At 36.3% G+C, this 13,064-nt stretch overlaps 1 protein-coding gene across 1 annotated transcript; it reads left to right on the top strand.

Annotated features, from left to right (window-relative positions):
- Nucleotides 1-516: 516 nt before the first annotated feature.
- On the top strand, nt 517-12,262 carry LOC104619731 (protein odr-4 homolog; the record flags this gene model as incomplete). Its single annotated transcript, XM_010285718.1, has 7 exons — nt 517-612; nt 1,139-1,204; nt 2,555-2,683; nt 3,378-3,468; nt 5,063-5,248; nt 10,765-10,857; nt 12,093-12,262. Coding segments are annotated over 7 exons (729 nt in total), but the record flags the coding sequence as incomplete, so codon positions are not given.
- Nucleotides 12,263-13,064: the final 802 nt, after the last annotated feature.

Below are 13,064 nucleotides of genomic sequence, written 5' to 3'. Positions count from 1 at the left end.
ATCTTTAAGGTCCTTTCCAACCTTAGTGATTTTAAATGTAATTTGAAGTGATTATGAAGTATTCACAGTATAAAAAATGCAGATAGCTTTTCTTCTGCTATGTTTAGGGTTGGCAGTTTCCTTTGCTCAAAATTATTTAGCAAGTATCATGGTTATTCCAACTAAAGTCTCTTCTGCTTCACCTAGTGGAAGGTTACATCCAATTAGAACAGAGATATGGGGTGCTTTATGAATTGACTTTCAATAGGCTGCATCCCTCTCTATGAAAATCAAATCCCTGGTGTAGCACTTAAATATTTTTAAATACTTGTTTCTTAATGGATATGTTTTGAACATGTTGGTTTTAAGATTTAGCTTCGGAAAAACACGTAGACAGATTTTTCAGAGACTTTAAAACTCTCTTGGAATAACTGTTGAAACATGTTTTTCTATAATTTTGCGCATAACACTGGCCAACTCAGTGAAATTCTCTTTCTTCTTTCTTATGAGATTTTTGTGTTTTCACTTTTTTAAAAGAATGGATTAAATCGATGGTCAAAACAAATAGAAGACAGTGTTTTTCTGATCAATGGACAAGTTAGGGGTGATGATACAGAACTACTGGAAGGGCAGGTGAGTACCGAATGACAAGGAATTGAACTCTAATATATGTGTAGTTAGAACCTCCAGTGTGATAAAGCACTGACTGAGACGTCTTCTGTAAGATATTTGTTGATCTAATTGGCCTATTTCAGGTAATTAATACACAGGACTGCTTCTGTTCCCATCTTCATTGCTGCAAATTGCCTCTTCTTCCTCTGGCAATGATACAACGAAACACAATAACTATATGTGAAGTCTGACTAAACATTTTTCTAGATGCTGTCTCCTCATTACAGGAGTAAGGTTTGAATGTAGGTGATGAGATTTCTAAGACCTACATGTGTCTAAACATTTAGCATAGAGTGGAAACACATTGTTTGATGCATTCATCCCTCCTTTTAGTTTTGTCATTATATTCTCATGGCTGTTTTCTATGTGCCATTTTTCTCTCTTAACAGCTATAAAGTAGGGCACATTTTATACCATAGTGAGGAGATTTTGATTCAGGGAGATTTTTTTTTCCTGTTTCATGACACAGAATTTTTTTTCCTCACAGAAGAAGTTAAGAGGAAATACTCAGTCCAGCACTCAGTTTTCTGATGTCAAAGTTCTGACACAACTGGTAAGTATTTAGTGGTTTGTAAAGTATAACCTCTCTGTTACCTTACACAGTAGAGTGAAAAATAAAAGAACATTCTGAATTATTGTTCAGAAATCCAGCTTACTTTGTCCTAAGACTTTTTATTCCCCTGTGGATATTGACTGTGAACAGATCTGCGTATTTTGTGTCTTTGGAAGTTCTCATGCTGTGATAACCACATTGTCTAAGAATTGCACAGTAAAGCTGCAAGGAAAATTTGAAAAACTCGTTGTAGAAATGAAATCCTGATAGTAGGATACCTGTATGTACCTGTGTACATTGATTTCAAGGTGACTTTGCATCATTCTGAAGTTCAGAATCACCCCCATACTTCAACTTGCCATGGCTACTTATGGACATTTACTTGAATGCTTTTGTCAGAAGCTCAGTCACTTGTTTTGGATTAAGGTACAGATCCTGTGAGCTGAATCATAATCTGGAGCTGTCAGGTCTGTGTCAGGAGTTTCCTCTCTACCAGAGGTTATGCTGACTTGAACCCTGATTTAGGCGCTCCGGTCTAGGTCCTAAAGTCCAAGTGTGTCCAGGCATTGTTTTGTAGGCTTCTTGCATAGCACAGGCCACCCTGTTTTGTCAGGTATTTCCTGGTTTCTCTAAAGTCGTGTTCAGCAAAACTTCTAGAAATGTATAAAATGCCATTTTAAAGACTTGATGAGTATCTCTTCTTTTTTTGTAACGTCGTTCCAGTGGTTAATTGCCTCGGAGAAAGGGAAGTTTTTATTTTGGCAGAAGTAGTTTATGCAGTTCTTGTGGAAGTTATGCATCCCCATGTTTCCAGGTGTTGTCTTAGAGTGCTTCATACAACACACTCATCGTTTTGGTAATTAGGGTGAATATTTCTAGGCAACAATTTGATACAATTCTAAATGTGACTGCATTTATAATACAGTATTGACTGATTGGATGACTCTCAGGATACTGTAGGTTATGCTGACTATATAGTAAACATACAAACTTCATTGTTGAAAAAAAGTAATCTTTAAAAAGATTTCTAGATTGCAATAGTAACATTAGCCACAAGCTGCTTGCCTGGCAAGTTTTAGGAGTCTTATAGACACAAATTTTTAAGTTGCAAGAAAGGGAGTGTCTGAAAAAGTAAATACATTTTCCGTAATGGAAAAGGAGAGAGATTTTCAGTCTTAACTAACAAAACAAACAAAAAAAAATTAAAAATTAGAGTTATAAATTATGAGGGAAAACAGGTTATATGTAAACATCTTAAGGTATGCTATTAATTTCCTAGTTCTGCTTTTTGTTACTTATTCTGCAAGTGCCTTGGTAACGAGATAAAACTGAAACATGTTTATTTTTCAGTCCCAGGGTTCAAATCATAGATCAACGGCTACAGTCCAGGTCTGCAGTGGTTCCATAAATCTCAAAGGTGCTGTGAAATGCAGAGCCTACATACATAACTACAAGCCAAAAGTTAAAGAAGCTATTCAGGTACTGAAAAGGTGGTGAGTTCATCAGAAACATTTTTCTGAAATACGTGAAATTTGTCATACTGTTTTTTCTTTGCCAAAATGACATGGTCTAAACTGAGGTCAAAATGTTCATCCCCTTGAACATAGGAGTGGTTTTAGAAACCATCTGTGTGCCTATGTGGTGGATCAGTTCCTTTTTCACTTCTAGCAGATATGTCTCCTGTTGCTAAGGCTGTTCTCTGGTGAATCTTTGCACAAGTTGTCAAAGTGATTAGGCTTTGAAGAATTTTCTTAAAACTAAGAAAAGGTTACAGACTATATTTTTGTATGTGTAGAGGGAAAATAGAGATATATTTGTTAGGTGATTTTTATTTTTTTTCCCCCTTATTGAGTGGGGAATGAGCCTTGTGATTTTTTTTTGTTTGTTTGTTTTTAATGGTCATGTGTAGAAGTTGTCAGTTCTTCTAACAATACTAAAATCTTCAGCTTTTCATTTTTTTCTAGTTTTCCTTTTTGATTTTAATTCTTTGGCTGTTAGTTTCTCTTTCTTGGACATTTTTAATTCTCTTCAGAGTTTTTATTTTCTGGGATAAAGCTATGGGTTTTATCTTTCAACATGAGTTAAAACTATGCGGGACTTCTGGTGTTTCTTACTGGTCAAAAGCTTTGCAAATGGCTTTTATCTTACTGATGATTTCGCTTTGTCCTTGCAGGCTTTGAAAAGAGACATAATAAACACATTGAGTGATCGGTGTGAAATACTATTTGAAGATCTGATTATAAATGAAGGACCTCACAAAAAAAGTAGGAATTGGAAAAAAAAAAAACACAACAGCTTACATTTGCAGTGAATTTTGGTTGTTGCAGAAAATTCTGGTTGTGTACTGAAGTTCCAGTGTGGTTAGAGCACAATTTCTGTGTGGCAGCCTTGACTTTTCCTTAAATCCAAAGAATCTTTGTCTCGTTGATACGTTCTTTGGCATCGCAGCTTTCGCATCAAGTTTGTATTCTGTTCTCGTGACCACAAAATGCAATTTCAGCTTTTTTCTCACTGATTGGAAATTTTGTAATTTACAAAAATTCTTTAGTTGAAACTCCGGTCGCTGCAGTTCTAAATGTAACTTGCATATTTTAAATATTTTTTTTAAAATCACTGTGTGGTATTCCTATTAATATTGAAGTATACTAAAACTTGGTAGGATTAAAAGAACCAGCTGGACATGGCCTTCCACGTTTTTCTATCACCTGTGTTATGAATGCTAATGGTCATGAGCTCTGAAGTTCAATAGTTTTTCTCCGTTAAATTAAATATGGCATTGTTTGCGGTGATTATGATGTGAAGAAGTATCCTCATTGTTTTTTTAACTAACTATACAAATATATCATTTGTGTTGTCTCTGCGCCCTGAACTTATTTCTCTTCATCAAATACTATTTTACAGGCCTTGTGCCTTTTAAAGAAGTAGATCTTATTTCAGCACCATGAGTAATTGCTGGATTGCATTAGCTTGAACTTAACAGTGGCCAGAACACAATGCAAATTGATCTGATGAAAATAAAGCTTCCTATCATGATTATATTAAAAACTAAGGGGTAAGTGCTGAGAGCAGATCTCCTAGCTCATGCTGGGTGATTCTTTAACTTTGAGTCAGTGCAATGGTATCAAGTTACATTCTTCTTGTTGTGTTGTTTTTTTGGGTTTTTTTTTTAAACCAAATATTATTAGCTAATTGAAATACCAATTTGAAGATCTTACATAAAGGAAAGCCTTTTAAAATATACTAACTTTGGTAGTGATTTTAGAAAACATAGAAAAGAAATGGAAACAGGTTGATTGTGTAAGGAAAAACAATTCGTGTTCAGAATTACCATTTACTTTAGGATAACATGGTTCGTTCTGGTGTTAGCCAACTTCATCCAACCTGCATGACTTAAACTTTTTCAGTTGCGTGCAGTTTTCAGTTTCCTCTTTAGGTGGCACTCATACTTTGTGGCTTTAAGTATGGCATGAAGCAGCCAAGCGTTTGCAATCCTTCGCGGTGTTGAAATCATACGCAGTTCTGTGTACGCTCTTATCTGCAGTCTTTCCCAGAGTTCTTTTGGTGGTCATTCTAAACATGAGAAAAGCTCTGTTTAATATTTTATGGTCTGTTTTGGAAGTGTCTTGGGTATTTCTGGAGAGACTAACCTAAGAACATAAATCAATATAATAGCAGCCAAAACTTTCATAAAACATTAACAACTAAACAAGTCATGCCTGAAAACAGGATTTTTATATGGAAGCCTTGAGCAGTTCTTTTGCAATAGCCTTATCTTATAGTCAGAGATTAATGAGGAATCTTATCATAACTGGCAAGGCTTTTTTTTTTATGGTATTTTTTCCTTCTTTTTTCTTTTAGATTTTGAGAGGGAATATCATGTCTTACCTCAAAGACTGTTTGTCCCTGTTGCTGGCTCCAGTGTGATGCTCAGTGATTATAAGTTTGGTGATGAGGCCGTTGGAGAAATTCAGGAACGTTTTGTTGAGATGTTGGATCAATCTGTGCAAGCTGAAGATATCCATATAGCAGAGGAGTTTAACACAGGTAAATACAGTATCTGAGAACCAGGATAGACTGCATCATGGATTACGAAAATGTTGGCTAGTGGCGTAGGCCAGTTTTGTCCAGATACGGACTTACTTCGTATCAAGCTCTGAGGGTTTGTATCAATTGAATTACAGTTTAAATATATTCGTGAACAATGGTAAGGGTTCTTGCAGTTTCTGTGCTTGGCTTGTAACCGACCTCTCTTTCTCCTCTCAGATATTTTGTTCTTTCACAGCATTATCTGTGCAACCATGGCTGCAGCTCATGAACTACATTTGATACATAAATATATGGTTAAACAAGGTTTGCATACATTACTCTGCACATGAATTAGAGGTGATCCCACACTGGAAAATAAACGATTAAAAAAAAAACAAAACACCCACACCTGCAAAGCTTTATATTCTGGTTACTTTTTAAGTAGTTCAACTTTTTTTAGGGTTCAGTAGTTCTGATACTACTTAGAATAAGAAGTTGAGTGCTTTAGCCAAATCTACTGGTTTTTCACTAAATAATTAAAAAATACTTTAAAGATGCTATTGGCAAATATATATATAATCTATTGTGTCTTTCAGGAGATTCTCATGCTAAAACCTGACTTTTTCAAAGATACAAAGTACCTTTCTTTGTTCTGCTTAGTTTGTGTATCAAATGCAGTGCCCAAAACTGAAGTTTTGTGATTCACCCAAAATTGAAAGAAAATTGAGAGAGCTTTTTATTTTCTACTGACTCTTATAAGTTCATGATCTGGTTATGAGACTTTTATATTCCTTTTAATACAGTTATTTTGCTATAATCTAGTTACTGACGTCCTTTTACTGAATATTTCTGGTTTATATCGTTTCCTGTAGGGTTGCTTTTTTCCCGTGCGACTTTGATTTCAACATAGGAGTCAAATCTGTAGTTGCAATACATGTAATAATACTTGCTGTGATCTTATGGAAGAGATTTATTTTCTCCTCTTTTTTTCCCCCATCAATGTGAATATGAGCTGCAGGTTACAGTTTTATAATTTAAATCTTAAAACAATTCTCAGCTAAGAACTGTGAACACTTTTTGATACTGGTATTTAGGGAGAGAAATATGAGAAATGTATCCATGAGGTTGCATTGTAAGATGAACTGTAATTACTGATATTCTACTTGACCTACTTGTTCACATGGCGGGTTTTTTAAGTTTCTTAGTTTCAGAGCTCACCATAAATTCTTACGTCTTTCTAAATTAATTAGTTTTCCCCAGGCTTTAACTAAAGCTGTTAGCTGTGAATCCGACTTGAGAAGTAAAAGATGTACACAACTCAAGAACCTCAAGAAAAACAGGAAAGCCAATAAAAATCTCTCTTGCATTATAAGAGTAACTTTAATGATCTTAAAGCTAATTATTACTGAGCTTTAAGGAATTAGTATAACTTAGGGAAGCAAATTAATGTTGTAGCAGTGGAGCTAAGTGTGGGAGGGAGAGAGAAGGTGATTCAATTTAGCTTTATTGCTTACATAAGGATGTATGATCTGGGGGTAGGAAGAAAGCATGATTAGACTAACAGCAATGCATCACAAAAAATTGTGTAAAATGATGTTCAGGTAGCTTACAAAATGAGTTTGTGTGTTCTTGTAGCATGCTGGTTATAGAGTTAGGTGTGTGGGATTCTTTCTTTTTTTTTTTTAAAGCAATTTAAAGTACGTGCATAGCAGAGGAGAGGGAAAAACATACAAAAAGAATTTTGGAAAAAACTGAGAGACTGGCCTTGTCCCACTGAACGCCGTAAAGTTTGTCCATAGAATGTGTTCCAATGACAGTAATAATGCCATCAGCAGAACAATATTTTGGTACAAAAATTTATTAACTTGTGGTTTATTAACTTGTGGTTTATTAAAATCACAAGTTATTTATACACTTTTATTAGCCCAGGAAGACTGTTTTAGAAATTAGACCTGTTAACTGTGTTAGAGAAGTGTTCTGCGTCTTAAGAAAAAGCATTAATTTTGCAATTTGATTTTTATTGGTACTTCGGTAAGAAGTGTCTGAGTATTGCTGTAGACATGTTTTTGTGACATAATTTGGGGTTTCCCTTGTGTAAAAGGCTTTTTCAATGCGTCATTCCAATTTGGGTAGTATTTGTTGTTTCTCCAAGCGTAGCGCTATCTTTGTTAATAGTAGTCAATATTAGGTAATGGTATAAAACTTGGTTTGTAGTGAATTTTGACATCAGCCTTTCTGTTTGTATCAAAATTCCTGTGGTCCTGGGTAGCGGCCTTTAAGTAGCTGGAAATGCTATCCATAGTGAAGTTCTGGGGAAACTTTGCTGATAAAAACAATGGTTTAAAATTCAAGAACACGAGCAGGCTTTTCAAATAATTTCTTTTTTTTGTTGCTCTTTAAAATGTGCACTTGAGAAGCAGAGGATCTAATCACTAGAGCCAAAAGATTTATTTTTAAGTAGCTTTTAGTCAAAACATATGAAGTAAAGGTATTTTGAGAAGGTCAGTTTTATGTGCTTACTTAGTGCAGCCTCTGTTGCTGTCTCCTACAGTTTTATTCTTTTGATTCCTTGTACAACTCTCCAGTGAGGTCACTACTGGGTCATGCTTTAAAATTGTTACATGGAAAATAGAAAGTAAAAACTGACCTATTTATAGTTGAAAGATATAAATAGCTCTAACACTGCAGTTTCAAGGTATTTAGTGTTCTAACACAAGCAGTTAAAAGTTCTGCATTTATGATTGGCTTTAGTAAAGCCTTGCTCCTCCTTGGTATGGGAGGTAGTGGTGGCGTGTTAAACACCCTGAGTGGATCAACTCAGTAGATAAGACTTCAGTAGTGGTAATCACTTCCCCATCTTTGTTAGCAAACTGAAGAATTAATGAAAAATTAAGGGTTCATATAATTGGTACTAGAAAGCACCTGCTTTTGAAAACTCTTTGTGTGATTTATACCACAGCTGCTTCAAATGCAAGTCTTCCATAACTTAACAGCATGGTAACGAAATTGCTCAAGGATGTTTCTTCCTTTTTTCTTTTTTCATCTCCGCCTCCCCCGCTTCAAGCAGGCGAACACTGCTGCCTTGATGTGCAGCTTCAAACGCTACCTTCAGAAAAGTGCAACAGTTCTTATGAAGGTGCAAAGAAACACAGAGGGCACAAACTATCCTACTTGCTTATCAAAACCAAAGCAGAAAGAAACCTGCTGGATCTAGACTTCAAAGGTGACCCAAGAAATGTGGTCAGCTTCTTTGAAAGTGATACATTATTTCAGGGAATTGAAAATTCTGTTAAGTACTTTGGAGAGACTGTGGTGCTCTTACTGTACTAGTTAAGATACTTAAAAAGCTATCATGCAACAATTAATAACTCATTTACTCTAGTTGAAGATTTCTCCTCATATTTTAGGCAAATGAGGATGTGTTTTCCTTTGCACAGAAAAAATAATGGTGAAACTACGGCCTCATTGTGGACCAGTGGGCTTCAGAGATATTTGATAATTTCTTTTCAAAAAAACACCTCTTGCATTGAAATGTTGTGACATTATTATTATTTTACACGTATGAACAACTTGCAGAGAGATCTCAAAGCAATGTTTGTACTTAATGTACGCATATGTATGTGTGCATATGTCTATGTATCTTGCTATCCTGTTAAGCTTCGTATTGGACAGTTATTAATTGCACTGCTGTAGTACATCCTATACAAAGTCAGTGGGTTCAGGGGTAAAAATGGCTAAAACCAGGTCCTAAATGTCTAGCTTGAGTGCTTTTGTGTAACAACAGATCTTGTGCAAGTTTGACTTGGGAATATTTTGAAGACAATCACGCCCGTGACTCATCTTAGATGACAGAAACAACCTTTCTGATCACACATCTAGATTATACATTTCCCTCATAGCTAATGATATGATAGAGAAAGTACTTTTCCATGAATCATTTTCATATGAATCATGCAGGGACGTGCCTTATTACTCAACTATATAATTTGTAATTTATAGGTGATTAATGACCACACTCTGGAAAAGGGAGATCTGTTTTTGTTTAGAATCACAGAATCATTAAGGTTGGAAAAGGCCTGTAAGATCATCAAGTACAACCACCAACCCAACACCACCATGCCCACTAAACTATGTCCTGAAGTGCCACGTCTACACATTTTTTGAACACCTCCAGTGATGGTGACTCCACCACCTCTCTGGGCAGCCTGTTCCAATGTTTGACCAGTCTCTCAGTAAAGAAATTTTTCCTAATACCTAGTCTAAATGTCCCCTGGCACAACTTTAGGCCATTTCCTCTTGTTCTATCGCTAGTTCCTTGGGAGAAGAGACCAACACCCACCTCACCACAGCGCCCTTTCAGGTAGTTGTAGAGAGCAATAAGGTCTCCTTTCTGCCTCCTTTTCTTTTTTAGGTGAATATTCCATGGAGTGATAAAACTTGATACCTGGTACTGCAGTGGGTTCTTCATCTTCTGAATAGGAACAATCTGTTAGGACTTTTTTTTTCTTATCTCAGCATGCTTATTCTGTTCTTTCAGAAAACATCCAAGTCTCAATACAGTAGCACAAACACTTTTTCTTAGTGGTTGCTTGTCCAGAAGATACCTGCAATAGTAGCTACTGAGTTGTAAACAGAACTTTTGACAAGTGATGCCTTAGCAAACTATCGTGGGAACAGGAAAGCAAATTGAAGACCTTTGGCCCACCATCATCAAGTAGCCTTGTTGCTGAACTGCATAGTCCAAAGCATGGTTCCTCTGTGTGGGACAAACAAACAAGTTCAGCTAGAGGGCTCAAGATTAATCCCACTCTTCTCTCCTCCCCCTGTCTAACAAGCTGGGTATAGCCAAGCGATGAGGGAAATCTATGTAAAGGAAATAGATATGGGTTGGAATCCCATCAGTCTGGAAATAGTTACGTGCTCTTACATTCTGGCTGAGCAGTCTGAGGATTTAGTAATTGTCCAAAGGGAAATGTGTCCTCTATGCCTGCTCCGAAAGTGTATTTTGAAGAGATCTTCAAAAAAGGAATTTCTGTGCACTGGGGGGAAAAAAAAAAGACATTTATAGCTTTTGGGTAGGGAAATTATGCTAGGCTCCCTCTTTTAGCAGCAGTGAGTTTTGCATGTAGCCTGAACTCTGGACAAATGGCTTTGAAGGGAAAACTTTGATCTTGGAAGGTGGCTAATGGTTCATTTTGGTAGTTTGCTTTGAGTAGTCAGATTGTCCCCAGGGTATGTATAGGGGCTTGGATATGTTACTCTGGAAGCAGGGTGTGGAAAATGAGTTTCAGAAGAGGAACTCCTTCCCAAATGTATTTTTCTTCATTTTTACTCTTCCAGCTGTACAGAATAGTTTAGTATTATGCTGTTGCTACTGGGCCATTTCTACGACAATAAACTGGGGGTTTTTTCCTATCATAAATGTACTTTATAAAGTTGATACGAAGTTCTTGGCCTTTTGCATTAATTCAACTGTAAACCACAACTGTTAGCTTTTCACCTGGTATTTACTTCTTCACTTGATTTCCATGCAGTTGATATTTGTCCAGTTACTGACAACATGGATGACACACAGCAGAAACAACTGACAAAAGCAACGTTGCTGTTGAAACTTCAACAAAATATGGGTACGTTACTCCTTTGATTTTGTAATGGCAATCCAGAAACTGTAATGGGCCCTTTCAGTACTGTTAGGTTCCACAGCATTATTAATGAACTGGTGAAATAAATAAAAAAGTCTTCATCTCTGCTGCTAGCTTAATACAGCACATTTTCTAAAATGAGTCCCCATTTCAGTATGGTAGATGCAGGGTGTTTATGGGGAAGAAAGAACCATTGCCAACTGTTGGAACAAAACAAGTGTTTGCATTCATTTAGCATAGAAGTCAATACAAAAGGCTCATGAAGCTTAATTTCTTTTTTGGAGAGCCACCACTTCTATAATTCTGTACTTAAAAAAAACAAAAAAAACAAACCACAGTTGAACGGCATCCATAAATCGGCTAGTGTCTCACTAGTCTTCTTCTGAAGCTGACAAATACATACGGGCTTCAGTGCTAATTGTCAGCCTCAGTAATTCAGGGAACGCCAGCCACAGAATTCTTCCTTCAAATACAACTTCTCCATGGTACTCCCTTGTCCAGCTCGTGTATATTTGTTTGTGCTTAGTACAGTTCTCTTTGCTGTGAGATTTGACTGTCTTTTCAGATGAAAATACAGTTAGACTTCAGTCAGCAAAATAGTAACTTTTGTTCTCTATTAATTCTTAGAAGTAGAACATGGTTACTGTAAGATTAAAGAGTAGTAGCAGTTAGTTTTTGCTTTAGATGTAAAAATGTTTTCCCTTGAAACATCAATCAGGTGTTTTGGTTTTTTGTGTGTTGTCTTCTCAACTGCATCAGTAACAAGCATGTAAGTCAATAGAAAGATGACTCGTGCTACAGAGGCTGACAGAGTAGATGTAGTGCCACACAAGAGAAAAAACAGAACAGCTTTTGTTTCTTAAAGCTTAAACTTTTTGTTATTTTTCTAGACTGATTCCTAGGATTAAGCAGGAGTGCAGAGTCAGTGCATTATTTTATGGTCCAGGACATGGCCAAGGTACTACAGAAGTATGCAGTCAACTGGATTTCTGGAAGGATCCTACTCTGATTAGAAATGTCATGTGTAAATTATAAATTTATAATTTAATTATCTGACATTGTAGATTTAGATTTAAGCTTAGTGGTAGCTAGTTTTTGGGGTGCCTCTTATTGTTTCTCCTCCTGCTTGTCACTCACCTTGACCCTGCCCTCCACACCCAAGCTGCTGATGACTCTGCTGCCCTTGTCATTCACTGAATGCATTTCCTCTGTTGTTTTAGGTGTGGTAATAGCAGCTGCTGTCGCAGTCTTTGCATCGATCTTCTCTTTCAATTACTTCAGTGATTAAACTTAAGCAACTGGAGCTTCATGGAAGAATTGGCCAGTTACAAGTTGGAAGCATTTGGGTTTAATATATTAGCAATTAAGAATTGTTGCCTAAATATCACCAGATAGATGTGCAATACAAATTGTAATGATAGATTCAGTTACCTTGTTCCAGCATGCACTTAACTATATCAAGTAGAATCATGCGGTTGTAATATCAAGTAGGAGGTGAATCAAGTTTACAAGAAACTTAACTCTGTTGCTCTGTATAAATGAATGATAGTATTATTTTCTAGAAGGATCCCTTAAACAAATATAGAACCTTCATTTTCTTCCTACTTGCTATTTTAATGCAAAATGCTACTACTGGTGTTTTTGAGGCTATTGGTAAGACTAGTTACCTAGTGTGACAATTCATGCTTTAAGGGTTCCTTTGCTAAGAGAAATCTCATCTTAATTTGGGAAAATTACTTTTAATGAAGCCAACATTTCACCCTATACATTGTTTTAGGTAATACTGGTTAACTAGCATAATAGGTGTACCAGTAGTTTTGAGGAGTTTAAAGACTAGACCAATTCAGCCTGTAAATACCTTAGTTCAGGACCTGGAGAACTCAGAAATCAATAAAATGCATAGAACTTTTGAGATGTGTATATGCTGCCTTTCACCCCGTGACTCTTGATGAGGATTCTTCTGTCTAGCTCTGATTCAGTTGTCTTTCTCATGGAATATTAACTGTTTCAGCAACAGCTATATCTAGGCAGCTCCTGTAGATTATCTTGTATATACATGCAAGTTGTCAAAATTGTTTGCTAATCAGGATTTTTAGACTATAAACAGGTAGCTTTCCATTATGAGATATTCTCCTGGGTAGGTTAGGTGATAACATTAGTTGCCATGAGGGGAGCAGAAAGAGGGAAGAATT

The sequence above is a fragment of the Phaethon lepturus genome, unplaced genomic scaffold (genome assembly GCF_000687285.1).
Source record: "Phaethon lepturus isolate BGI_N335 unplaced genomic scaffold, ASM68728v1 scaffold58004, whole genome shotgun sequence".
Lineage (NCBI taxonomy): Eukaryota > Metazoa > Chordata > Aves > Phaethontiformes > Phaethontidae > Phaethon > Phaethon lepturus.
The sequence above is the reverse complement of the archived record's forward strand: the minus strand, read 5'-3'. Positions and strand labels throughout refer to the sequence as shown.